Source organism: Physeter macrocephalus, chromosome 13, assembly GCF_002837175.3.
Source record: "Physeter macrocephalus isolate SW-GA chromosome 13, ASM283717v5, whole genome shotgun sequence".
In the NCBI taxonomy this organism is placed as follows: Eukaryota; Metazoa; Chordata; class Mammalia; order Artiodactyla; family Physeteridae; genus Physeter; species Physeter macrocephalus.
Window position 1 is genome coordinate 78,036,547 of NC_041226.1, and position 24,944 is coordinate 78,061,490.

General features: G+C 40.2%; 1 protein-coding gene across 1 annotated transcript in view; it reads left to right on the plus strand.

Annotated features, from left to right (window-relative positions):
* Positions 1 to 1,669: 1,669 nt before the first annotated feature.
* Positions 1,670 to 24,944, plus strand: part of MYO16 (myosin XVI) — a 432,588-nt gene continuing 409,313 nt past the window's right edge. The window contains exon 1 of the mRNA XM_024123222.3: positions 1,670 to 1,886. Coding sequence (XP_023978990.2) covers positions 1,859 to 1,886 — 28 coding nt within the window. The 5' untranslated portion in view covers positions 1,670 to 1,858. The remainder of the gene's footprint in view (positions 1,887 to 24,944) is intronic.

Sequence of the window (24,944 nt, forward strand, 5' to 3'; positions counted from 1 at the left end):
AGAGACGCTGGACAGCATTCACATCAAGTCATCAGTACTGTGTGCATCTTTGAAGACTTGTATTGAGGTAGGAAGAGAGAGCCTTGTTTTCTTTTTTGGAAGCAGATATAAGTAGTTGTCTCATGGTTTTATTAGGAAACATTTCAAAACACACAGAAAATCTTAAACGATAGACTCTATAATCCTTGTATTTAAGGGGTATGTTTTAGACATATTTTTATTCCTGAAAAGCACTTAAGATGTCAACTTGATAGCAAATCACTGTCAATAATTGACTGTGGAATGAATGAATAAATAAGGAATATGCATTGCTGATCATGGCTGAAAATCCTCATTCTAATTCTTGGGAAAACAAGTTAAGGTGTCTATTGCAGTCGTTTGATATATAGCTAAATATCATTTCCTTGTTACTGCTGATGGCACCTTTTTGTGGAACACCAACGATATCAATTAGAATTTGTATATGCATTTTTCGAACCTTCAGACTAAAGGTTAGGACTTGTGCTTACCATCTGTAGGTGAGGAAGCTGAGGCTCTCGGAGGCTAAATCACTTGTCCAATTAGACACCGTGGTGAGGGATAGAATCTAGATGTGAACGCAGGCCATTCTGCTCCAAACCTTGAACTTGTTCTACGTCATACTGCAAAAATAGAACGATGCCTTGGTTAAAATTTAAGTCGTGGCCAACCCAGTATATAGGTTTGAATTTTATAATCTTTGGGTTTAATAAAGGCATTTCTTTTTGAGTTTTGCTCAGTAAGGGAAGCTAAGACCTAGGCTTCTATCTTAGAAGGATGTACATGGTTAAAACAGTGTTCATAGTTATCTTTCCAATGCCCTCAAAATTTGAAATACAACTTCTAGGCTATGTCATCTTGTTTTTTAGATCATCATTAAAAAGTATCAATTCGTAAAAAAAATTGTCTTGCATTTATAAGCAACTTACCTATGACCTTTTCTTTGGCTAACGTGGCTATTGCATTGTTGAGCGTACTTATTTTTGTTGCAATAATGCCTGCAGACCGTACATTTCTTTCTTTCTGATTCCAATTCAGTTAGAATTACTTTGCCTGCTTGTACAGTGAAATTCACTGCAGTCTGCAGAGGTAGCAGAAATCTAAATTTGTAAAGCTTTGCAAACCAAAAGCTTTTTGTGGATCATTTAAGTTTTACATTCTGTGTAGAAAACCAGAAAGATGTATTGTGAAGTATAACGTAATTTCTTCATTATGAGGGGCAGATCCAAAGACCTGGGATTCTAAGAGGTGGCTATTTTGAGATCCTGCTATCAATTTCCTAGTCACACACAGCAACTGGTGGCAACTAAAAATAATCAGCTCGGCGACCAGCTAAGAATCTGGTCACATTCGGCTCAGGGACAACGTGCAGAAATGAGATTTAGGGTCCCTCCTTCAGTCGCTTCTCTCCAGTCCCCTCATTAGCTAGTTTGCTGCCATCTGAAAGCTATTGAAAAGCCATGAACAGGCAGGACTCGGAGAGAGCCGCACTGCAGCACACCTCGGAGCCGGCAGAAGGTGGGTGCATGTGAGCGCCAATTAGAGGGCAGTATTCCCGGGATTGTGGCACTAGGAGCCCTGTCAATCAAGGGACTACAATAGCACGTGCAGCAGTGGTGGCTCCAGACCCGCGGAGAGGCTGATCTGAACTCCAGCTGCTGAATGAGAATGAGTTTGAAGCTTTTTGCACAACCATGGAACAGAGCCTCGGTTCAATAATGCATCCCGAGGTAAACTGTTACCTGAGGAGAAGCTCTCAATAATGCATTTCCTGGGGATGACAGTTGTAGCTGAAGAGAATGCTGGAACCTGTAGCAAGATTTCTGTCTGAGATGGAAAGATGTCTCACTATCATTTTATCAAGTGCTGTAAGTAACCTTGCTATTTTGCTCAGATGGTTGTCTTCTTAAAATATTATTTTATGCAGGTGCCAGCCTTAAGGCAGGTCTGCTGGCATGCCACATCTGCATGGGTGACATAGAACGGTGACTTTGAAAGGTGTTTTACATGCTAAATGAATTTCCTCTTAATACCGGCTTCTGAAATAATTCCAGTGTGATCCAAATGCTGATAGTATAGAAATCTTTAAAACCCTGGCTTTTTAAGAAAAAGATACATACACATAGCAATTTTTAAAAACAATCCATAAAAAAGAATTTGATAAGGATATTTCCAGGTATCAGCACATGTTAATAAAATGTTTGCATAAAAACTTAGTTCATTAATATAATGGCTGAGGCCATTTAGTTATTATTTTATTCTCAAGTTTTACTGCTTGTGTCTACACCTAATGTTCAACTTGTAAGCTTCATCTTTGGGTTTATCCTTGACTGTAAACTTTCATCCTTCCATCAGTCACCTTGCCATGATCAGGGACTAGGGTGACATCTGTACCAAATACTCTACACTGATGCCGGTGTGGTGAAAAATAGTTTGGCACTGGCTTTTCTCATGGGTCCATCAAGGATTTCTTCAATGCCTGAATTTTTAACAGGATTTTCTGAGCTAGACAAAAGCTGCATCTAAACCTTTTTTGGATGGTAATAATGAAGAGGGAGACATTTTTGGTAAAAATGGCTCGCTAGAGATGCATTTTTTCTCCTGTAGCACTTCTGAAAAGTTCCATACATATATGTCATTGTCTTAATGTGACAGATGACATTTGTAGAAAATGGTTCCCTCCTAAGATGAGGGTTTTGTTGGCAGAGGACATAACAATGTTACCTTTAAGTAACATCATTCAGGGAACACATGTTTGGAAAGGATCTTGAGTTGTGCATTAAAAGGGAACCTATAAAAACCTTGGTAATCAAGAAGGGGACAAGAGTCACCTTTTTCTTGTCTTTTGTGGGGAATGCATATAGGAATAAAAACTCTATGATCAATGAAAATTAAAATTCCTTTGCTCTTCAGCACACCCAGGAGAGGCATGTTTTTGGCTTGCAGGACAATTTTAACTCCAAAAAGAATTCCCTTGTAAAATCACTTGTTTGTAAGTTTGAAAATTAGCTCTCTAATTAATAAAAGCAATTTGTTACGATGTGCAGCATATTTAGGAATTGTGAGGAGTCTTTGTTTTAACCCCAGAAATCTTGGGGTTTCTCGTCTTGTTGAAGGGCACCTAGGACCGCACTCTTGGCTGGTTTTGTGTCGTCCCTCATGTTTTACTGCACCCGCAGAACGTCATTATGTCTCCTCTCTGTGCTTGTGCAGAGGAAACTCCTGGAAGCCTCTGCACCATTTCTACAAGGCCCCTGGGTGCTCCTAGGCAGTGGGTGCAAAGCTGGTGGAAGGCAGCCTTGGAGCATGAAGCAGAAAGGGACAGGGCGACACGAACTTGGAGGTTCAGGGAGCAGTTGGTCGCCAAATATAACGTGAGACTGCCCTCTCCTGCCTTACGTTGCCTTTGTTGCAGCCGAGTTATTTGAGTTTAGAATTTCAGAAAATTAGAAGAGGTGATGATGTGTGGCCCATGGAAGCGTTTGAGATAATTCTTGCAGTCCAGATGAAATCTAAAATTAATGAAGAGTGAAGTGATCCAAATACCTGGGAAGAGTCTTGCTGCTGAATTTATCAGAGTAATTTCCAGCTTCTTACTGAAGCTTCGGCTGTGTCCTGAGTTCTGTGTTTGGCGATAGCTATAAAATGGAAAAGAAGCATGAATGTTGTCAAACGCTATCTTCTCCCCGGTGGAATGGTACCGCGTGCTAAAAGGAGTTCCGACATGATATGTCATCATGTGCCACTAGTCAAGGGACATTTTGCAGTACTGACCTCGATCTTGGAGAACGAATGGAATATAGAAGGAATAATGAGGGCAGTTTACGGCATCAGAAATGTTTCTTGGTAAGGATCGTAACTCACAGCTGAATCATTGTTCCTGATGCAGAAGCTGTTACCGTACTCTGTTCCCTTGACCTTGATATCAGGGCGATGGCTCGGCAAGGTTAACTGGCTGCTCCATTCTTCACACTCCGTTCCTTCCTCGCATGAGCTCTGTGTCTTCCACGTGCCTGTCTTTTTTATCCCGGCCCTTGTTGGTTGCCGTATCACGTGTCCGCTTCCAAGATGGGCGGCAATGCCGGAAGTGGATCAACTCCAGGGAAGGAGCCGGAGCTTCCGAAAACGTTCGACAACAGAACCACATGGGACCCTAGGAAGGCAGCCTTAGGGTGGGATGTTGCGAGACCGGTGAAGAGTGCTTCCAAGGAACTTTTAATCATCTAGGGAAGTAGCCGTCAGTCATCATTTAATGTTAAAGCAGGTGTATACCGAAAGGTCTAAATGCAGATGTCAGCAGTAGCTGCTAACTCTGACTTATGGAATTATCAGTTATTACAATTTAATTAAGTGTAATTATAATTAATTATAACGGGTTATTATAATTACATTTAATTATAATCAGCCATCAGAATAATAATCATAGTTAAACATTTATACTTAAATATTTTTACGTTAATTATGACTAATTAAATATAAAATTCTTTATATGATAATTATAATTATCAGTTACTTTAATAAACTATTCTGTATTTTAAAAACTGTCTACAATGGGCATGTTTTACTTTTGCAATCAGAAAAGCAAAACTTTAAGACAGTATAAGAGGACTATTCAAGGAAAGAAGTGGCTTAGACTCACATCACCACCCCCATTCCTTCTCGACTCCTTGGGACCTGGCCCAATTGCAATGTGCCATACAGCTTATACAGAAATGTTAAAAACTAGAGTGTAAAAACGTATTGTGGAAGCACGTTGTAGCAGGAAGGTTTAGGACCACAACAAAAAGTGCTGATGTGTCCTTTGTGTCTCTGGCCCAGAAGGATCTTCAGATGGGTCTTCAGTGATACTGAGATAGTGAGATTCTGAGTTGTGCCTGGTGAGGGTGACCTGTGAACTTGGCCGGAAACCTCAGCTGAGGTCCAAGCAGAAATGAGAAACGAAGGAGAAAATGAGCTCTAGGGAGTCATGGGCTCCCAGAGTTCTAGTGCCCTGTGAAACCTCGCGCCTGCACTTCTGGTTTCCTCTTAACAAACTGGAGCTGAAGCTTGAGGTGTGCCCCATGAAATTCCCTTCTGTGCCTTGCGAATTAAAGTGTTGGAACAACTCCACCCGGCTTCTGTCTCTCCCGGTTCAGTTCTTCTCGAAGTATATGGGGTTGGAGCAGCACTCTTTGTGGTAGAAGGAAGGTTAAAGTTATTTCAAATGAATAGACTCCAGAACTGCTAATTCACTCACAGCAACCGGGGAGGAATTATACCAGGAAGGATGCTATTTTGCGTATTAAACACGTTTTACAGTATATCAAGGTCACCTTATTTTTGTTTTTCTTCTCACTCGTTCTCGTAAAGGCTACTTCTGCTAAGATGCCTTCCCAGATCTTGCACTGACTGTCCATGCTCTTCACCTGTTTGAAAACCTCCGCTGCCCCGTTCCGCCAGCTCATTGAAACACCACCGTGCTGCTCCCATGCCTGCCTTGTCCCCCTCGGCCTGCTCGCTGCCCATCCCAGATCCAGGGTCCATCCCTGAAGCCCCTCCACTCCCTCGTCCTCACCTCCCTTTGTTGCACTCAAGGGACAAACGCCTAACCCAGGTCGAACCCAGCTTTCCAACGTGTCTGTCCTTATACCTCGGCGGTGGACGATCCTTGATGTCAGAGCAAAAGCAGACAAATCTCATTTTAATTCTAGGCAGACAAGGCTCTCCCACACTCGTACCATGTTTCCCCGGTTGGCATGACTGCTCAGACCTAGAGATTCCCACCCTGAGAAAATAGGAGCCGTCAGATGTAACTCCTGCGTCTTCCCGCCATTACGTCTTACGAAGGTGCCAGCGTGTGAGTTTCTCTTTGCTCCCTTCTCTTCTGCAGTCCTGAATTGTTCGTCCTTGTACCCAAAGCCAGTGTGCTCTGGACTCTACCTGGTTCCTCCCTGCTTCATTTACCCTTTTCTCTCCTGCATCACCGAGCTCTCTCCACTGCACCATTTCCGTCAGTTTGAATACGATTAAACAGTCCCCCTTGACCTCCTGTTCCCTTCTGGCCACCACCTCGTTTCTTTGTTTTCATGGTCACACCTTAGAAAAATTGACACGCGTGACCTCCGACCCTCGTCAATGTTTTTACTCTCCCAGTCGGTCCATTCATTACTTCGCTGAATCCACTTTGGTTAAACCACCTTGATGTGGTTATAAATCCCGCAGAAGTTACTCCTTCCTCGTGTGAGTCAATTTCTCACGTGACTTCACTTCCTCTTTTACAATTCTTGGGATTTTTCCCCTAAGTCCCTGGCAGCTTTTCCACTGCCCCATTGCCGGCTTTCTCTCTTTAGAGTTTGGCCCTGACACTTTGCAAAATCCCTGGTGACCGCATCCATTCCTGTGGTTTAAACACCATCTATATTTTCTCGAATATGTACCTTTAACTCAGATGTCCCCCCCTTCTTCCTTAACAACATGGACATCTTTTCCGGCTAATGAAAATATATCTAAGCATTCTTTTCTTGGTAGTTAAGTAACATTCTTTAGCATTTGTTAAACCATTTATTTATAAACTCTTTCCTTTTCGATAAGCATGAAAACTTATTTTAGTATTTTTGGCTTATATTACTAGAGTATTGATTCACAAAAGCAGGGCTGCTGAATCAAATGGCATGTGGATCTTTAAGTATTGTAGAAACGTGCCGGATTTCTTTCCAAGTAGCTATAGCACTTCAGATTGCCACCACTAGCAGAGAATGTGCATCTCTGCATCTTTGCCAACCAGAGATGCTACTGGTTGAAGATGCGTCTGTCTTCACATGTTGTCAACTCCGCGGTGGAAATATAGTTTCTGACAAGGCTCTGCTCTGATTCCACTGATAATGAAAAAGTTTTCCCCATTTTTATTAGGCTTACTTCTTCATATCTGTTTTCATTTTTATGTTGAATTATTTATCTTTTTCTTATCAACTTTATATAACATTTTATATTAAGAAATATTCATATGTTTCTGGATATGTGCTGAAGACAGCCTTCCTATTTTTTTCTTTTGTCTTGCTTGGCATCTAATTTTCTTGTAATGGTATAGAAACGGTGGCTCTCTTGTCTATTACAGATTTTGGTTTTGTTTATTTCTTTGGGTTGTCTGTTTTTCCTGAAGCTAAGTGATTGATCTTTTACATATTATTCTAAACTGTAATTCTTACATTTTTAATTCTAATCCTTGTAAAATTAAGATGTTTGTGTGATGTAAGAGGAGGATCACTTTTTTCTCGTTACACTGATCCATTTGTCTAGTTCTTGGCCATACCCTGTTGGTAGCTGTGTCCTGATAGTAACTTTAATATATAACAAGGCAAGTCCCTTCTGATTTTTTCATACCGTTCTTAGATATTCTCAAATATTTACCTTTCCTTTCAATATTAAAATTATTCACCCTATCTTAAATTTAAAAGAAATCCCTGATCAGGTTAAAAAAATTGCTCAGAAGTTTAACTGTAATAGTGTATTAGAATAAGATGTGTAGATCGATAGTATCTATAATTCTACAAAATCAATTAGTTTCAATATGTAACACAACTGCTCCAAACTTACCTTTAGAACAGTGTATTGATAATCTTTATATGAATATTTTATATATGTGTAAGACTATTTTATTATTTTATCAACATTATTTTATCAAACATTTTTTCTTTTGTTTTGTTTTGTTACGCGGGCCTCCCACTGTTGTGGCCTCTCCCGTTGCGGAGCACAGGCTCCGGACGCGCGGGCTCAGCGGCCACGGGCCCAGCCGCTCCGCGGCACGTGGGATCTTCCCGGACCGGGGCGCGAACCCGCGTCCCCTGCATCGGCAGGCGGACTCTCAACCACTGCGCCACCAGGGAAGCCCTATCAAACATTTTTAAAATAAAATAAGTAAAGCTCTCATACTAGTGATAAATCTAGGACTCGTAAAACCAACACAATTAAGAACAAGATAGAAATCAGTAAATGTGCTGCTAAAGATAAATCTTTAGTGTAAGCTATCTCTGTCTGTATCCAAATCCAAATCTAATACCTCTCTACCTACCTAGCTATCTATCTACCTACCTATCTACCTATGTATCTATCTATCTATCATCTACCTTTTAAATCTATATCTATCCTTCCTGTGTCATCAGTTGTGAAGTAAAAACCAGAGTTGAAGCCTATGTATAAAAGGATAAATTACTATAGTATATGTCTGTTGTTCCACATTTGACTGCATTGTTCATGTATTTCACTTTTATACAGACTCTTAGGAGTGTCAAGGCTCCGTGTGCCCTGCCGGTCCATCCAGGATATATCTTTGTGTATTTCTGCAGTGTTAACCTTGCATTATTAAAGGCTTGTCATTATATCTGGAGGGTTCCACACCCATGTCCTTACCTGGCATCTGTTATGCTAATGTGATACGTTCCCTTCTGTAGGCTCTTTGGTGAATGGAAAGGAACTCTTTATACTTTCAATGGTTGTGAGTCACAGTGTCCCTTGAGGGTCATAAGTGTGCTGTGGCAACTAAACTGAGCTGGCTGGATTCATTTAGTTTCATTTTCCTTCTGTCTTATTCATTCATTAATTCAGATATTAATTAATTCAAGAAATATTTTTGAGCTCCTAGACTTTTCCAAGCACTGATCTACAGGCTAAGGATACAAGGAGAATAGAGCTAGCTCACATCCCTCACATTCTGAAATTCCCATGCCAGTGATGAGACAGAGAGTAAATAAGTAATCAGATATAGATTAAAATGTTTGGTATCAGCAACTGATGTGAAGAAAATTAATAATTTTAAAGATCTCATGGGTGGCCTGAGAACAGAACAATTTTAAGGGACAATTTTAAATAGGTGGTTAAGGGACAGCATCTCTCAAGAAGTGACCTCTGAGTGATTGAATAAATGAGGAGGTGGGACGTGAAGATGTGTGGGAACAGTGTGTCCAGCAGAGGGAACAGCAGGTGCAAAGGCCCTGAGACAGGGATGAACGTGGCTCATGTGGTTGATTCAGAGAATCTAGGCTCTCAGAAGTCAACTTTGCTGTTTAAAGTTTCATTAATACTTTCTAAACTTAGAAATAAATACTTTCAATGTCCTTATTTATTTCGATGTTCTTATCTACTCAAGTTAATATCCCATAATTCCACTTACCTCTACTTCCAAACTTCTTAAGAAAGTTCTTTGTGTCTGTCTCTCAAATGTCTTGCCACCCAATCACTGCATTTTAGCTTCCATACCATCACTGCATTGAGATGTCAAACTCTTTTTTCTTCCCCATTTATCTCAAAATATTTGTCTAGTTCAGCTCAGCATGAGTCAGAGTTACAAGGATACTTTCTTTCAGGAAAGCAAAATGCAGGAAGACTTAGGAGGTTAGAGATGGTCACCCCTCAAAGGAAAAGGATAGAAAGGGCAGTTTGTGGACAGAGATGTGGTCTCAGAAAAGTCGTTTGCTTTTAAGATAGGAAATACTTGAGTAGGTTTTAGTCCACTGTATCTAATTCCTCATCTTGGTAAACTCAAATCCATCTATGCCTCCACACTTGCCGTCATTAAGGCTATGTGTTGGGGCTGTTTTGTGTTTTAAAATCTTCAGGCATAGTTTAATCGCTTGAGAAATGAAAATAATGATAGCAACAACCATAATAACGTTGATGGCAATGCAGATTTAGAAGAGCTTTGACAGAAAGGAAACTTTGTTTTTCATCAGTTGTCATCAATAAATTCATGCTAGAGTAGTACCTATAGTATCATTGATTGTTATAGGGGGACCCTTTTTGTGCCATGCTTTGAAAACTTCTGTTCCAAACCACAGTTGCATTATGTTTTCCTTTCTAAGGAGAAAGCATCGTACAACTGCAGAGTCCGTTTAAATGATTCTTAAACTGTTGGGTTTTAAATTGACTTCTGTCTTCAGAAAACTACCCACAGCTGCTTATGGACAGTTCAGTAAATATGTTATCTCCACAGATAGTTGTGGTTAAAAAAGCTAATCAGGAGCTTCCCTACACCTTAAAGCAAGATGATAAAATGCAAAAGGGAAATTATCAGTGGCCCCTCTAGAACTGCCCTCAGTTCTGTTTAGTTCAGCTTGGAAAGGTCTTTTGCTCATAGGATGTGGTCGAGGGAAGGATAAATAAGAGGCAAAAAAGCTTCAGGGTCTTTTGAATAAGGAAAGATGAAAGAAGCTTGAATTATTTATTATCTAGAAATGAGGAGTGACAGGAGAGGCAGATACAAATTAATGAATGGTTTTGTGGAAATCAACTGGCTGTTCTTCAATCAGGTAGAAAAAGAGGAAACGCTCACTGAAGTGAGCTGAGAACAAATATGAGATTGATAAAGGATATGCCTCTTGGGGCCTCCTATTTTAAGCTTATGAAAGTCAATTCTATGGAGCATAATTGAGGGAAGAAAACCATTTGGAGGTTGAATCGTTTCCTAAATTTCTAGTTCATTATTATTTATCTGAAAAACTTTACTTATTAGGTTAGCTTTGGGGGACTGAGTTTTACACCATTTCCCCAGGGCACCCACTCATTTGTCCATCACGCATTCATCCATCTCTGCAGTCAGCACTGGGTACTGGGTACATACATCCCTCGGTCAAGGTCAAGGCTTAACTACCCCAGGTCTAGGCTGGGTCTGGAGGCCCTCAGGCAACAAAAGACTGATCCTACAACAAACCTGGTTTAGGGTAAAACCAAACTTACATTAATAATATTAGACACATATTAATGACACAATAATATTTGTTAAATGAAAATGAGTGATCAATAGCAATCAGTTCACATAGTGACTGTCATTAATATTCTGTAACAAAGCCTTGTTTTCACAGTTTTTGTCTTTATTTTCCCAGTATCCACAACAATCTTCTCTGCTGAAATGGCCTCCAAACCTTGTAAGGTTTAGTATGGACGCCCCTTATTTGGGCTTTTCTTGACGTTCAGAGATCTCGATCTTGCCCACCTTTGGCGAGATTTCCTTATACTACCTTCACCAGCAAACCTCCCACAGAATATGGAGCACTGTCTGAGTTACCAACGATAATTCTGGGGAAAAGCCCTCCAGCTTTTCTGCAGTGCAGGCACACCAAGTAACAAAGGACAAAGACCTGCACGGACAGGATCACTGGAGGACAGTAGCTCAGGAGGCTGGGAGCAGCAGAAAGCGTCGGATTTGGCCCCAGATGACAGTGGAGCCCAACACTCCCCATCTTACCCTTTATCCCCGCTCAGTCCTTGCATGCCTCCACCTTGACCCATGCTGACCACGTGAACATGGAGGAACAGAGAAGGCAGCATCAGAGACTCTAGGCTTCCAAGTTCAGACTGAACAGGCTGCGGGGATCTGAGGGTTCAAGAGGAGGCAGGAGGCCCTTCTTAGGAGTGTTTCCAAGGTCGAGTACTCACTCCCAGCCTTCCTGCCACTCTGCCTGAGACTCAGGCTGACTGTATGAGGCCCGTGTCCAGGGCTCCATGTATTTCCTGAATCCCCAGTTTGTGATCCCAAGTCTGTACGAGGAGAAAATGTTGGTTCCATGAAAGGAAAGAAGAAAATTAGAAAGAGGAGGGGCTTTTTCTGTTTGTTTGCTTTGTTTTGTCTTGGCTTTGGTGGCACATGGGAGGGAATTTTTTTTTTAAATTTTTTTTAACATCTTTATTGTAGTATAACTGTTTTACAATAGTGTGTTAGTTTCTCCTTTACAACAAAGTGAATCAGTTATACATTTACATATGTTCCCATATCTCTTCCCTCTTGCGTCTCCCTCCCTCCCACCCTCCCTATCCCACCCCTCTCGTGGTCACAAAGCACAGAGCTGATCTCCCTGTGCTATGCGGCAGCTTCCCACTAGCGATCTATTTTACATTTGGTAGTGTATATATGTCTCTGCCACTCTCTCACTTCGTCCCAGCTTACCCTTCCCCCTCCCCGTGTCCTCAAGTCCATGCTCTAGTAGGTCTGTGTTTTATTCCCGTCCTACCACTAATCTCTTCATGACATTTTTTTTTCTTAGATTCCATATATATGTGTTAGCATACGGTATTTGTTTTTCTCCTTCTGACTTACTTCACTCTGTATGACAGACTCCAGGTCCATCCACCTCACTACAAATAACTCAGTTTCATTTCTTTTTATGGCTGAGTAATATTCCATTGTATATATGTGCCACATCTTCTTTATCCATTCATCTGTTGATGGACACTTAGGTTGCTTCCATGTCCTGGCTATCGGAAATAGAGCTGCAGTGAACATTTTGGTACGTGACTCTTTTTGAATTATGGTTTTCTCAGGGTATATGGGGAGGGAATTTTTGTTCTCCATCTTGAGCACAGCACATTTGGAACACATACCGTGAAGCTTTCTGAAGTTTGGAAACATATTATTGTAAAATAAATAATCTATAATAAATATTCAATATAATATAAAGTTGAACCTTTCCTCTACTGTGGAAATAAGGTGCACATTCATGGCAGAAGAGAAAGGAAGTGTATGGGTAAAAGGAATGTATCGTTTATCGGGAAGGAAGAAAAAATCCTCACGGACTAGTATATTTTATGAGTCTCTTGGTTGCCATCGGCAGAAAATCCACTCATAATAGTTTAAGTACAAAAGGGAATTCATTGGCTTTCATATCTGGAAAATGGCCCATATACCTGGAAAGTCTAATTAAACTGGCTTCAGGTATTGCTGGATCTGGGATCTGGGGATTTAACTGCTATTATGTACTCTCTCTGTCTCTGTCTCTTTTTCACCTCTTTCTGTCTTTGCCTGTCTTTCTCTGTCTCAGAAAATATGAGACATATACCTACTTACCAGTGAGTTGATATTAAAACAACGACTGGGTCTTTTTTTTCTTTTTAAATCTCCCAGTGTCCATCTAGCAAATCTCATGGAAGGATCCTGAATTGTCCCTCTAGGACCGTATCCCCACACTAGAACAGTCCCTGATCCTCAGTGTAGCGGCCATTGTGATGGGCTCAACCTAGGTCATGTTTTCCGTTCTGTGGGCAGTTACATTGCACAACCTTTTTAATTCCCCTCTAGGACCACATGAAGTGAGTTAGGAGAGGTGAAGCCCAGAAGGAGGGCTCCCAGAAGAAATGATGGGCCACTCTAGGTAGTTAATGATACTTTCAGATTCCACCTAATGGAGTAGCCAGGAGACAGAAATGAAGATGGAAGGTATGTAAAAGTCTGGGGTTTTCTTTGTACAAGGCACTAATTAGTAGTAATCTTCTATGGGCAAGGTGGAGCCCTTTGATGATGGGTATATAGGTTTTGACTAGTTGTAATAGCTATACCCTTATTCTTTGTTAGTTCTGAGATGAACATATTTTTGAAAAGTCTTCCCAACAGGATGGAGCAGTGAGTGACCAAAGCCGAGGTTGTTTAATGTGATAACTAAGACTTGGGACAAGAGCAGTGCTTATTTTGGACATACGGATGTTTATTTGTGAATTGTACTCTTTGTTCTGACATAGGTTGTCAACTGACATTGAAGAATCTCTTTCATCTGAATATGTCTTACAGATTAATGGGAAGGGCCGTGGTAATCACCTAAAAAAACAAAATATGACCTAGAAACTTACTTAACCTAGAAAGGATAATAGAAATTTTAGCATCCGAATTTTCCCTAAAGTTTTCCCTTTACAAAGAAAGGGGGGAACCAGACTCTTATTAAAGCCAAAATGAAACATTAATGTGAAATTCATATTTCAGGGGTGAAACTATTTTATACCAAAATCATGTCAAATATCAAATATTTTACATCAAAGTAACATTTTAAATAGAAAAATTTGCAATGATGAAATTGCAAATTTCAAAATGATGAAATTAAAAAAATTATTTACAGCCATGAAATTAGAGTTGTATGGACACATACACAAGCTTTTGCATTAAAAAAAAGAAATTTAAAGAGGAGCTGTTAACATTACTAAAGCACACATAACATGTGCTCATTGATCTTGACCTTGAAATACACAATGTTCATTTTAGAGTGCTGTTTCAAGACTCAGACTAAGGGCGTCCAGGAAGCTGCATGACTGACCGGTGGGGGTCCCTGAGCCAGTCACAGCTTCTGTTTCCTTAGGAGGGAACTAGTGTGTTGAAGTTGGCAGGAATCCCATTCTAAGACACTCTGAACACCGGGGAATTTGTCTATTAAACATATCATCTGGCAGGAATAGAGTGAGCTGAGCCTCTTCCAACCAGAGTTGAAGATGTTGACTAAGGGTGAAATGTGTAGATGTGGATTCAGAGCAGAAGATTGTTTAAAATTTGAGGGCCCCAAAATGTGTAATTGGGGGTAAAGGGTCTAAATCTGTTGTGCTGATTATGAGTCCAAAGAGAGCTTCTCTCGAGCTACAGAGGAATTCAGCCTTCTCTGAGGCTGTTTTAATGTCACGGCATTGCCCTCTCTTGGAAGGGATCGGGCAGTGATTTCAGTTCCAAATCTCGGAGAAATCCAGTGGCAGGGGCATTCAGGAAAAGACAGGGTTTCTTTTCAGCAGTATGGCAGGGCATTCCAAGCTTCTGAGAACAGCCGTCAGTAGGCAGTTCTGATCTTAAAGAGGCTAGGCTTCCCCAGAGAAGTTCTCATTAAGTGTGTATGATAAGCGTTGACATCCAGAGATGGGGCTGCAAGCCACCTGGCTCTGAAGATGCTGAGTGTAGCTGACTTGTCTCTGGAAAGAAGCCTGGTCATTCAGTGCTCTAGGTATCAGGGTAAACCAATGTGCTGGGTATCAGCACATGGGCATGATTGTGGAACTATTGATGACACAGGACAGAGAATTCATGACATGGCACCCACCCTCCATGAACCATAGATTTGATGAAACATGCAGGTCCACTTGGATAATGAACCAGGAACATCATCACCTTAGGGTGAAAATCCTCAGTTTTATTATTACCCTGAAACAAATCCTGAAAAGACTCATGACTGTAAACCTATTTCCACTAAAAAGTTATTTATCCTAATCAAATCACTTGTTATTAAAGAAATATGATAACAAAAATATTAAAAGTAGAAAAGTATAGATTGATGTGTAAAAAATAAATATACTTAAGAGTGTGCAGTAATTTTTGTGTCCTGTGTATTTGCTTCATTTCCATTTTTATTTAAAGAGAAAACATTTTTTCACATTCTTTCATTAGAAAAGCTGGAAACCCAAGAAATGGCCTCTTGATACATAAACTAAAACATTTGATGAATCAGTAAAATAGTGAGATGAAAAATATTGTTGATTTTCTTGAGAAGAATTTAAATTATTTAAGTTTATTTCTCCATTTTCCAGAGAAGTGTTTCAGTGCAGGGTTATATGAGACAGGCATTGTCGACCTAAATCCTGAGATATTTTAGGGCATAACATCTATATCTTCCCCAAATATAATTTCTTTGTACTATTTTTTGCTCTGCAAAGAGCGATATGGACCTGCAGCTTGATTACTAGGATGTTAAAATCTAGCACTTTTAAAAAGACTTCCAAGCTTTAAAAGGGTGTTTTTTTAACGCTCTGGGGGAGTATGTTGAAATTGCTTATACTCTTGTCTTTGAAAATCCTCACTGTTCCTTTGTTTCATCGTCATTGCATATGCAGTAAAGATATCTCTGGAAGCATGTTATAACAATTGATCCCGAGAATGAAATTTCTGCTAGGAGAGCTTTTGGGTGCATAGATGTATTTGTGTGTGTGTGTGTGTGTGCGTGTGTGTGTGTGTGTGTGTGTGTGTAACACCTGTGTGTAAGCATGTTAATCTCCTTCCCAGACAACTACCTTCCTGGAATTCATAGAAAACATTTGTGTAAAGTGGAATCAACAATAAGTTTGCAAGTAAATTTTTCACAAAATACTTAAACTATGTGTCTGTTTTTAAATCTCCTGTGATGCAGTGCTTTGTGTCATCTTATTCTCTCTTTTTTTTTCTACTTCTTTTATTGTGGTTAAAAAAACTATAAAATAGAATTTACCACCTTAACCATTTAAAAGTATCCAGTTCAATAGTGGAAGCATATTCACATTCCTGTGCCATAGATCTCCAAAACGTTTTCGTCTTTAAAATCTGATTCTCTATACCCGTTATACAACAACTCCCTCTTTCCCTCTTCCCCTAGGCCCCTGGTAACCACCATTCTACTTCTGTTCCTGAACCTAACTTGGATCCCTTGCCCAATGTGCAGTAAAGTCTACTCACTGACACCAGTTTGTGGTGAAGGAAAGTATAGCCTTTATTGCAGGGGCCAAGCATGGAGAATGGGCAGCTCATGCTCAAAAGACCCAAACTCCCCAATGGCTTTCAAGGAAGGGTTTTTAAAGGCAAGGTGAGGGAGGGGGTCTCAGCGTGCGTGATCAGCTTGTGGACAGTCTTCTGATTGTTGGTAGTGAGATAATTGGGTGGTGTTTTGGGAGTTACCATCATTAACCTTCTGGTTCCAACCAATCTGGAGTCTACAGGCTTGTGGTCAGCATGCAGTTAACTTCTTCCACCTGGTGGGGCTTTTAGTGTCTGCAAAACAACTTAAGGATATATTATCTCTAGCCCTTGATGAGGAACTAGAGGTCCTATTATTATTTTGTCTTGTTTAACTGTTTTGCTTTGTTTCTACGTTTTCTCACTTTTCTGATTAAATTTATTCTTTGGAACTTAGGGAAGGCATAGGACACTAAAGCTTCTCTATAAACCAGAGGTGGGGGACACTGGGGGAGGGGTCTGTCTCCTGGAAGCCCCCTCAGGGTTCTGCTCAGTTTCACTTTGTTTCTATGAATTTGACTACTTTAGATGCCTCATATAAATGAAACCATATAGTATTTGTCTTTGGGAGACTGGCTTATTGCATTTAGCATAATGTCCTCAAGGTTGATCCATTTTATAACATACGATAGGATTTCCTTTCTTTTTTTCTTTTTTTTTTTTTTTGTGGTACACGGGCCTCTCACTGTTGTGGCCTCTCCCGTTGCAGAGCACAGGCTCCGGACGCGCAGGCTCAGCGGTCAAGGCTCACGGGCCCAGCCGCTCCGCGGCATGTGGGATCTTCCCGGACCGGGGCACGAACCCGTGTCCCCTGCATCGGCAGGCGGACCCTCAACCACTGCGCCACCAGGGAAGCCTGGATTTCCTTTCTTTTAAAGGCTGAATAGTATTCCATTACATGGAATATACTTAATATATTCCATATATATACATTTTGTTTATCCATTCATTTGCTGGTGGACATTTAGGTTGCTTCCACCTCTTGGCTATTGTGAACTGTGCTGCAGTATATATAGGTGAGCAAATATCTGTTTGAGATCCTGCTTTCAATTCTTTTGGTTTTATACCCAGAAGTGGGATTGCTAGATCATATAGTAGTTCTATTTTTAACTTTTTGAGGAACCTCCATACTGTTTTCCATAGAATTTGTACCATTTTACAATCCCACCAGCAGTGCTCAAGTGTTCCAATTTCTGATTTCTTCCACATCCTTGTCAATACTTCTTACTTTCTGGCTTTGTTTTGTTTTCTTTGGTAATAGCCATTCTAATGGCTGTGAGGTGATATCTCATTGTGGTTTTGATGTGCATTTCTCTGATGAGTAGTGATTTGGAAAACCTTTTTATTTGCTTTTTGGCTATTTGTATATCATCTTTGAAGAAAAGTCTGTTCAGGTCCTTTGCCCATTTTTTATTTTGGTTCTTTGATTTTTGTTGCTGTTGAGCTGTAAGAGTTCTTTATTCTTTTTACATTAGGTGGCTTGCCTTTTCACTTTGTTGATTGTGTCCTTTGTTGTGTAAAAGTTTCTGTTAGTCCAGTTTGTCTATTTTTCATTCTGTTGCTTGAGAAAAAGCCTGTGCTTTTGGTATCACATCCAAGAAATTATTGCCAAGTCCAATGTCATGAAGCTTCTATGTTTTTCTTCAATGAATTTAGTAGTTTTAAGTCTTATGTTTAGGCCTTGAATCCATTTTCTGTTAATTTTTGTATATACTGAAGAATAAGGCTCCAACTTCATTCTCTTGCATGTGTGTTTTATTATTCCTCGTGCTGTTATTATTTCTAGTTTTGAACATGTACATCATTAAGTATGTTCAATGTGTATAGATTCTGTATCTATGAAAAAATTTTTTCCTTTCAGAGTAAGCCACAAAAATTAATAGAAAATTAAAGTAAATATAGGAAGCCTTATATGTCTTAGATTGTATCCCCTAGAAGCAGATTCTGAGGGGGAGATTCAGGAGCAAATCACAGTCTACTGAGGGAATGCTCAGCATGGAAAATCCATCGGGGAGTGAGGGAAGCAGGGCACGGAACAGACAAGAGCAGAAAAACAGTGTAGTCTTGTGTAAAGTCTGTATTCATCTCAATTCACTTTTCTCTAGGGTGTAAATCACACCATAGGGTAGTTTCTTCCCCTTGGGTCAGCTGGACATGTTTTTGGACCTCTGTGTAGGGCATTCAGTGACTATGGCTCATGGTATGTGGGTAGAGTCTTCCACTCCCTGGGAGACTGAGCCCAGCAGGGAATTCTCCAGGGCAGAGGACCAGCCAATACTCAGAGCAGCTGAGGATATTGGTGTACCAGCCAGCGAAGGGGATCTGGACAGGGAACCGGGAGCAATGTAGCCTTCTTCTTGTTTGCCAGTATGACTCGTGTTGACCATTATTCTGAACTATCAGTTCTAATAGCTGAGTCATAGAATGTGTGGGTTTTTTCTATGTAGGTAGCAGTGTTTACAAGGATAACTGATTTTTGCCTCCTCCTACCCATATTTTATGTCCATTATTTCTTTTTCTTTTTTTCTATGTTGAGTAAAACCTTCATTTTGTGGCAGAATATAAGCAATGATAGAGGGCCTCCCTTTTCTAAATTTGGAACAGAAGATAAAGTGGCAACATACATTCATAGATGTTTTAAGATTAGCCATCCTTTCATTCCACTAACAAATTGCACACCCCGGGTTCATTTTGCTAATGTGCACACAGGCTATTTGCATGTGTATGTATAATGAGATTGATCTATACCCCTTTTTTTGTGATGTCCTCATTTAGTTTTGATATCAAGTTTATGTTAATCTCAGAAAATGAGTTGAGGCAGTTTCCATCTTTTCCATCCTCTAAGAGAGTTGAGGAGACATGCATGCTACCCATTCCTTAAAGGCCTGTAAGTCATTTGGGCCATGGTTTTTGTTCGTTTGTTTGTTTGCTTTGTTTAGTTTTTTTTCTTTTGCTGATTAGATTGTAACAGTTTAACTAATGTAATGATTATAAATCTATTCAAGTTTGTATTTCTTCTTGAGTCATTCTTGATAAGTTATATTTTTCTAGATATTATCCATTTCTCTTGTCTTTCCTTATCTTGTTCTTATTTCATTTTTATTCATATATATATATCCTCATTTAATTATTTTCTTTTTTGTTGAGCTTCTTTTATTGTTCTTTTCTAACTACGAATCAGATAGTTTTCTCATTGATTCTAATACTGTATTCTTTTCTAACATATACATTTAAAGCTATAGATTTATTTCTATGAGCTATTTTAGTTTCATCCATTAATTTGATATAGATTTTCTTTCATCAATGGTTGGTTCTAAAAATGTATTATTTCTATTATGTTTTTCTACTAAACTATGCTTTATTTAGAATCAGCTTTTAAGTTTCTGAATATATTGGGAGGTGCGGCTTCGTTTCTGTGGTTGAGATGAAGTTCTCAACTGGGTTAAGAAAATGCCTGTCTAAGTTCACTTCTTCACTATTTGTTGACATTTGCTTTGGTGCCTAAGACATAGTCAATTCTGTAAGTCATCCATGAATTCTTGGAAAAAAACTTTTTTCCCTGAAAATTGGATGCATGTTTCTACTGATGTCCTTTAGATCAAATTATCTATGCCTTTACTAATTTTTTTCTGGCTGTTTAATCTAGCAGTCATGGAGAGAGATGCACAAAAATCTCCCATATTGAGTGTGCCATCGCCACATGAAGATTTTGATTCTAATAGAGACGAAAGCATTTCTGGTAGTTGTACAGTAGAATAATTTCAGGAGTTCATTTCCTAGTTCCCTTAACTTATTTTTTATATTTTTGGTTTGCTACAGTATATAAAGTCCTGAAGTCAACACATTATGTGGGACCCTCCAAAGCCAAAGCACGGGGCTACTAAAGTTTTTAATAGATATTGCACATTTATTTCTGAATATAGATCTTGGCTTTTTCCTTTATGTATTTTGTCTGCTGGCTCTCAATTTTTGTCATATGGAGATGCACATTTGCTGAGCGGGGACTTCTGGCTTTGATACATGCCTGTACATTTTCATCTAGAATTGCAGGGCAGTCGTATGTATAGGCATCTCCTTCCCCACCCTCACCCCCAAAAAAGTCACATTGTAGAGCAGGAAATCCAATACATGGTAAACTTGGCTACACTGTGTCCGGCCAGATAATTTTGTGAGGAAGAACAATTAGATGAGAAGTATGGTGTCAGTGTGCCCTTCTGCAAGAATAGAGGGGATAAGCATTTATCTACTACACCTTGAATTCTGGATCTGGTCCTAGTAATATACATGATATTCCTGCCAACTATCTAATGGCCCATTAAACAGTTTCATTTAACGACAGCAAAAATATTGAACATCTGCTACTCCAGAGACTAAGAATAAGCAGTGGATAAAACACCCCAAGTTCCTGACTTTGTGGTGCTTATAGATAAACGAGAAAATATGTACGTTATTTAGAGACAGCGTTAGTATTGGTGTGAGTATAATATGTATTCTAAGTATAATAATTGCTATTGTAGAAGTGTAACTCAGACTGATAAGTACTAAAGGGGAAAACAAAGCGAATAGGAATTGGAAGTTTTATCAGGGGACATTTGCAAATAGGGATAAAGTGGGAACCTGTGGGAGCCTCATGAAGAAGGGGGTTTTGAGTGCAGACCTGGGGGACAGAGGGTGCTAACTGCACAGTCTTCAGCTGTCAGAGTGAGAACATTCCAGGCAGAGGGAACAGAAATGCAAAGACCTTGTGTCTGGAGAATTCCAGAAAATAAAAAGGAGAGGTATCATTGAAGCGCTTTGTGGGAAGTGCCTTTACCTCTCTCTGATTCTCTTTACACATCCCATGTATGCAATAATTGGGACACATAGATCCTCATAATATATTCCTAACAAGAATAATTACTATTCATTGAGTACTTTGTGCCAGACATTTCTTTTTTTCAAACTTTCTCCTATTTTAAAAATATCCCAGAAAGCCTGACATATTAATTCCTTTTTATATACTAAAAAAAAATATGTTAGAAGTTTTGAGTACTTTGCTCCAGGACATAGATAGAAAATGCTGTATCTAAGATTGGAATCCAGTTTGAATTTCACTAGTTTTTGTACTATTTAACATTGCCATCTACGAGCAGCTGATTTTGATGATTAAGCCATTTAAAGTATATGGGTATTTATCTACTTCCTATGGAAACTCAAACTACAAGTTGGTTAAATCAGTCAAACATCCCAAGCAAAGGTTATTACATATACGTAGTTATTTTCTCTAGAGAAATGGGTAATTCTTGATACTCTTTGCTTCAATCACGCCTTGGAAATCATACTGGAATGTCTTTTTCCAAGTATTTGTTTTTTCTGATGCACATACAACCCTTGATTCTCCCATGCGGGGAGGGTGCAGTGGTGTTCTGAAGCCGGCCTGCACTGATTCTGGAGGGTCCCATCTCTGAGTTTAGTGATGTCACGTGGTCAGTTTTAATTGGCCATGCCCAGAGTATTTGTACCGTGATGATAGGCAAACACACGATAATTCAGAGATTCCATTCCCACCCCACGAGAGCTGATTGTTAAAAATTCACCAGCTCTCCACTCGGTAAATAGTAATGGAGTAGGCTTATCATTCAAAATTCTAGAAAAATTTAATGCTTTCTTCCTCACCGTTTAGCACTGTGAAGAAAATAATTCCTCAACAACAGCATCCTCTACGTAGGGTGCTGTGGTTGTCGTAGTTAAAACCCAAAATGTCAGTGGTTACACACAATAGAAGTTAGTTTCTTGCTCATAAGAAGTTAAGATAAGGGCTGATGGGTGGAAGACGCTTGGAGGAACCAAGGCTCCATCACTGTCACCATCTTGGTAGGTGGCTCCCTCCGTCACCAAGCTCCTGGGCATCAAGCTGGCAGAAGTGACAGAACATGGTAAAAGGCATGTGGGCATTTTTCATGAGCCTGGTCTGGGAAGCTCAAAAATGAAGTCCACTCACATCTAAGGAGAAGAGAATACTGGCTTCAGCTAGTCAGTCTTCACGACAATGAAAATATGCCCTGTCTTAATACATGTGTCTTTGTCATACTAATGAACGCATTACTGTGAGAAAGAGGTGTGTATGATGTTGAAGTTGTATTAGTTCATGAGTGTTTTTTCCTAGGCAAAGAGAGTCAAAATAGTGGGAAGAGAAGTAGGATAGTCAGCAGGAAGAGCCCCCGGTCAGTAACTGGGCAGGCAGAACCCCATCAACCCGTTAAACAGTTGGAAACCAGTGCCTGCCCAGAACTCCTGTCCCAGGAGCAAACTAGCTTGGCCCAGTTCAGACTCCTGTCCTCGCCTGGGCCATCCAGATTATCACCTGAGGAATTAGTTATTGTTGTTTTTAGTGCCCTGGTGATGAAATTCTATAGACTTTGAGGAGACTGCCTCAAAGCTGTATTTCCCATAACTCTCCTGTTTTTAGTGTGCTATCTTAGAGATCCATATAGCACATATACACGACGTAGCTGATTCACCCATAATTAGCCAAAAGAAAGTCACAGGGCCCAGTACATTTTCAGAATATAAAATACATCAAAGTTTAGGCCATTTAAAATCAAAGCATGTGGAATTATTTCACAAACAATGTTTTAAAAATCAATATTTTATATGTGTATGGATTTGAAATTTGACAGCCCTGGCTTTTGATTTTCCAGATCAGAAGGGAATTAATTTAGGAACAACCCTCGGTGTTTCTTTTTGAGGGAGGAGAGGGATTGCTCAATGAATCACCAGCTGTATCCACAGACTCCTCAAAAGTTAATTGAAAATTTCACCATGAGACCTTTCTTCAAGAGCGAAAAACGAGAGGACTGTTGGCTTTATTAGATTAACCTCCCTCTTGGACCGCATGCTGATAAGCACAGGATACTCTGCGATGTCATTTGTTTTACTTCTTTAGGCTTTTCAGTGGCTCCAATGATTCCCTGGGCGCCCACTGACAAACCTGGAAAGTCACGGGAAGTCACAGGTTCCTGAGCATCCAAGTTAATAAATCAAACCCAATGATGTTTTCTAAACAGGTTTGAAAGTGGAAGATATCTCCTTTCCATTATTAATGAGCCCTCACAGACAGTCATACTCCAGAGCAATCTGTCATAATTTCAGAACCCCTGGTGTCCCTTTGTGTTCGGGTCACTGGGAAGGGAACGTTTTGTGAGTAGCTATCTGATGCTTCTAACACCACTCTTGCAAAGACTGCTGAAGAGTTTTATGAAAACATATGATTCTAAAACATTGAGCTTTTGTCAAATGCTAATGAACGATGAAAACACAGTTCCCCCGGTCTGCTGCTCTCCCCTCTCCATATGTATACACAAATCTATGTAAAATCTGGCTTTCAAGAATCACTGTCTTTTATCCTGTCTTTGTCTTGAGCCTTTATGGGACATTTACAACTTTATCATGGTCTGGGACAAGTCACAGCCTCCCTCAACGTAGTTTTCTTTGCCTACACAACAGGGATGGTTATGCCTGGTGTTCGCGAGAATAAAGTTTTGCAAAGCGTCGAGCGAGATAGAAATGAAAATAGCATTGTCACAATTTGCTGTGCTGTCAAAGGAATAGAGCATCTTTCTAAAGATGAAGTAGACCCTTATGGTACGATCTTTCCAGATGTGGCTTACAATCAGCCGCATTTCTGCGCATGCAGAGTTACTTTTACTTGCCTGAGACTTACATCAGATATATCTTAAGAGAAGAACATACACACGGTTGTCTGAACCTGTGTTTGTGAGCCACATTCTAGAGTGTTCAGTGGTTCAACATTTATTTCCTGCCAACAGTAAAATTTTAATGTAGTGGTAAATATACCGTCGTCAAGCCCAAGTTTGTGTGCCTGATGCACAGTGAGGCCAAACAAGTCGGAGTTGGAGCAGGGAAATGTTTATTGTGGGGCCAAGCAAGGAGAATGGGTGGCTCGTGCCCAAAAGACCCAGACTCTCCAGTGGGTTTCAGGGCAGAGTTTTTGTAGGCAAAACTTGCAGGGAGGTCTGCTGGGTTGGCCTTCCTCTGATTGATTGGTGGGGAGGTAACAGGGTGGTGTTCGGGAATCTCAGTCATCAGCTTTCAGGCTCCAACCAGTGTGGGTTCCACATGCCTGCGCTCAGCCTCAAGTTACCATCCTCCATCTCCGTGTGGGGGCTTAGTTCCTGTAGAAGAACTCAGAGATATGTATCAGATTGTTCTGTATCTCCCCTCAGGAGGAACCAGGACCCTGCCCCATCCCTGCACTGTTGTTTCTGGACTGCCTTTCCCTTGTTTCTGCATTCCCTCACTCGTCTAGTTAGTAACTGCTTGAAACGCCCTTTGGAACTCCGGGAAGGTCTAGGAGGCTGAAACCTCTTTCCTACAAACAAGAAACAGGGGACACAGAAAGGCTTTTGTACCCAGTAGGGCACCACAGGTGTCTGTGCGGTTTCAATAGGAGTTTGTACAATTCCATTACAGGCGCTTTGGGTGGTGTTTATAGGAAATAGAAAGGGATGATTTTCAGGTCCAGGACAGACAACTCACTTTGCTAATCACTGTATTAATAAGACAAAGACTATGAGAGCAACAATTCCGTGCACACAATTTTGAGTTGCCAAGAGAAAAATCTCTCTTCCATCGCACAGTCTTTATATTTAACCATCATTAGGTCTTTTAGGAATGA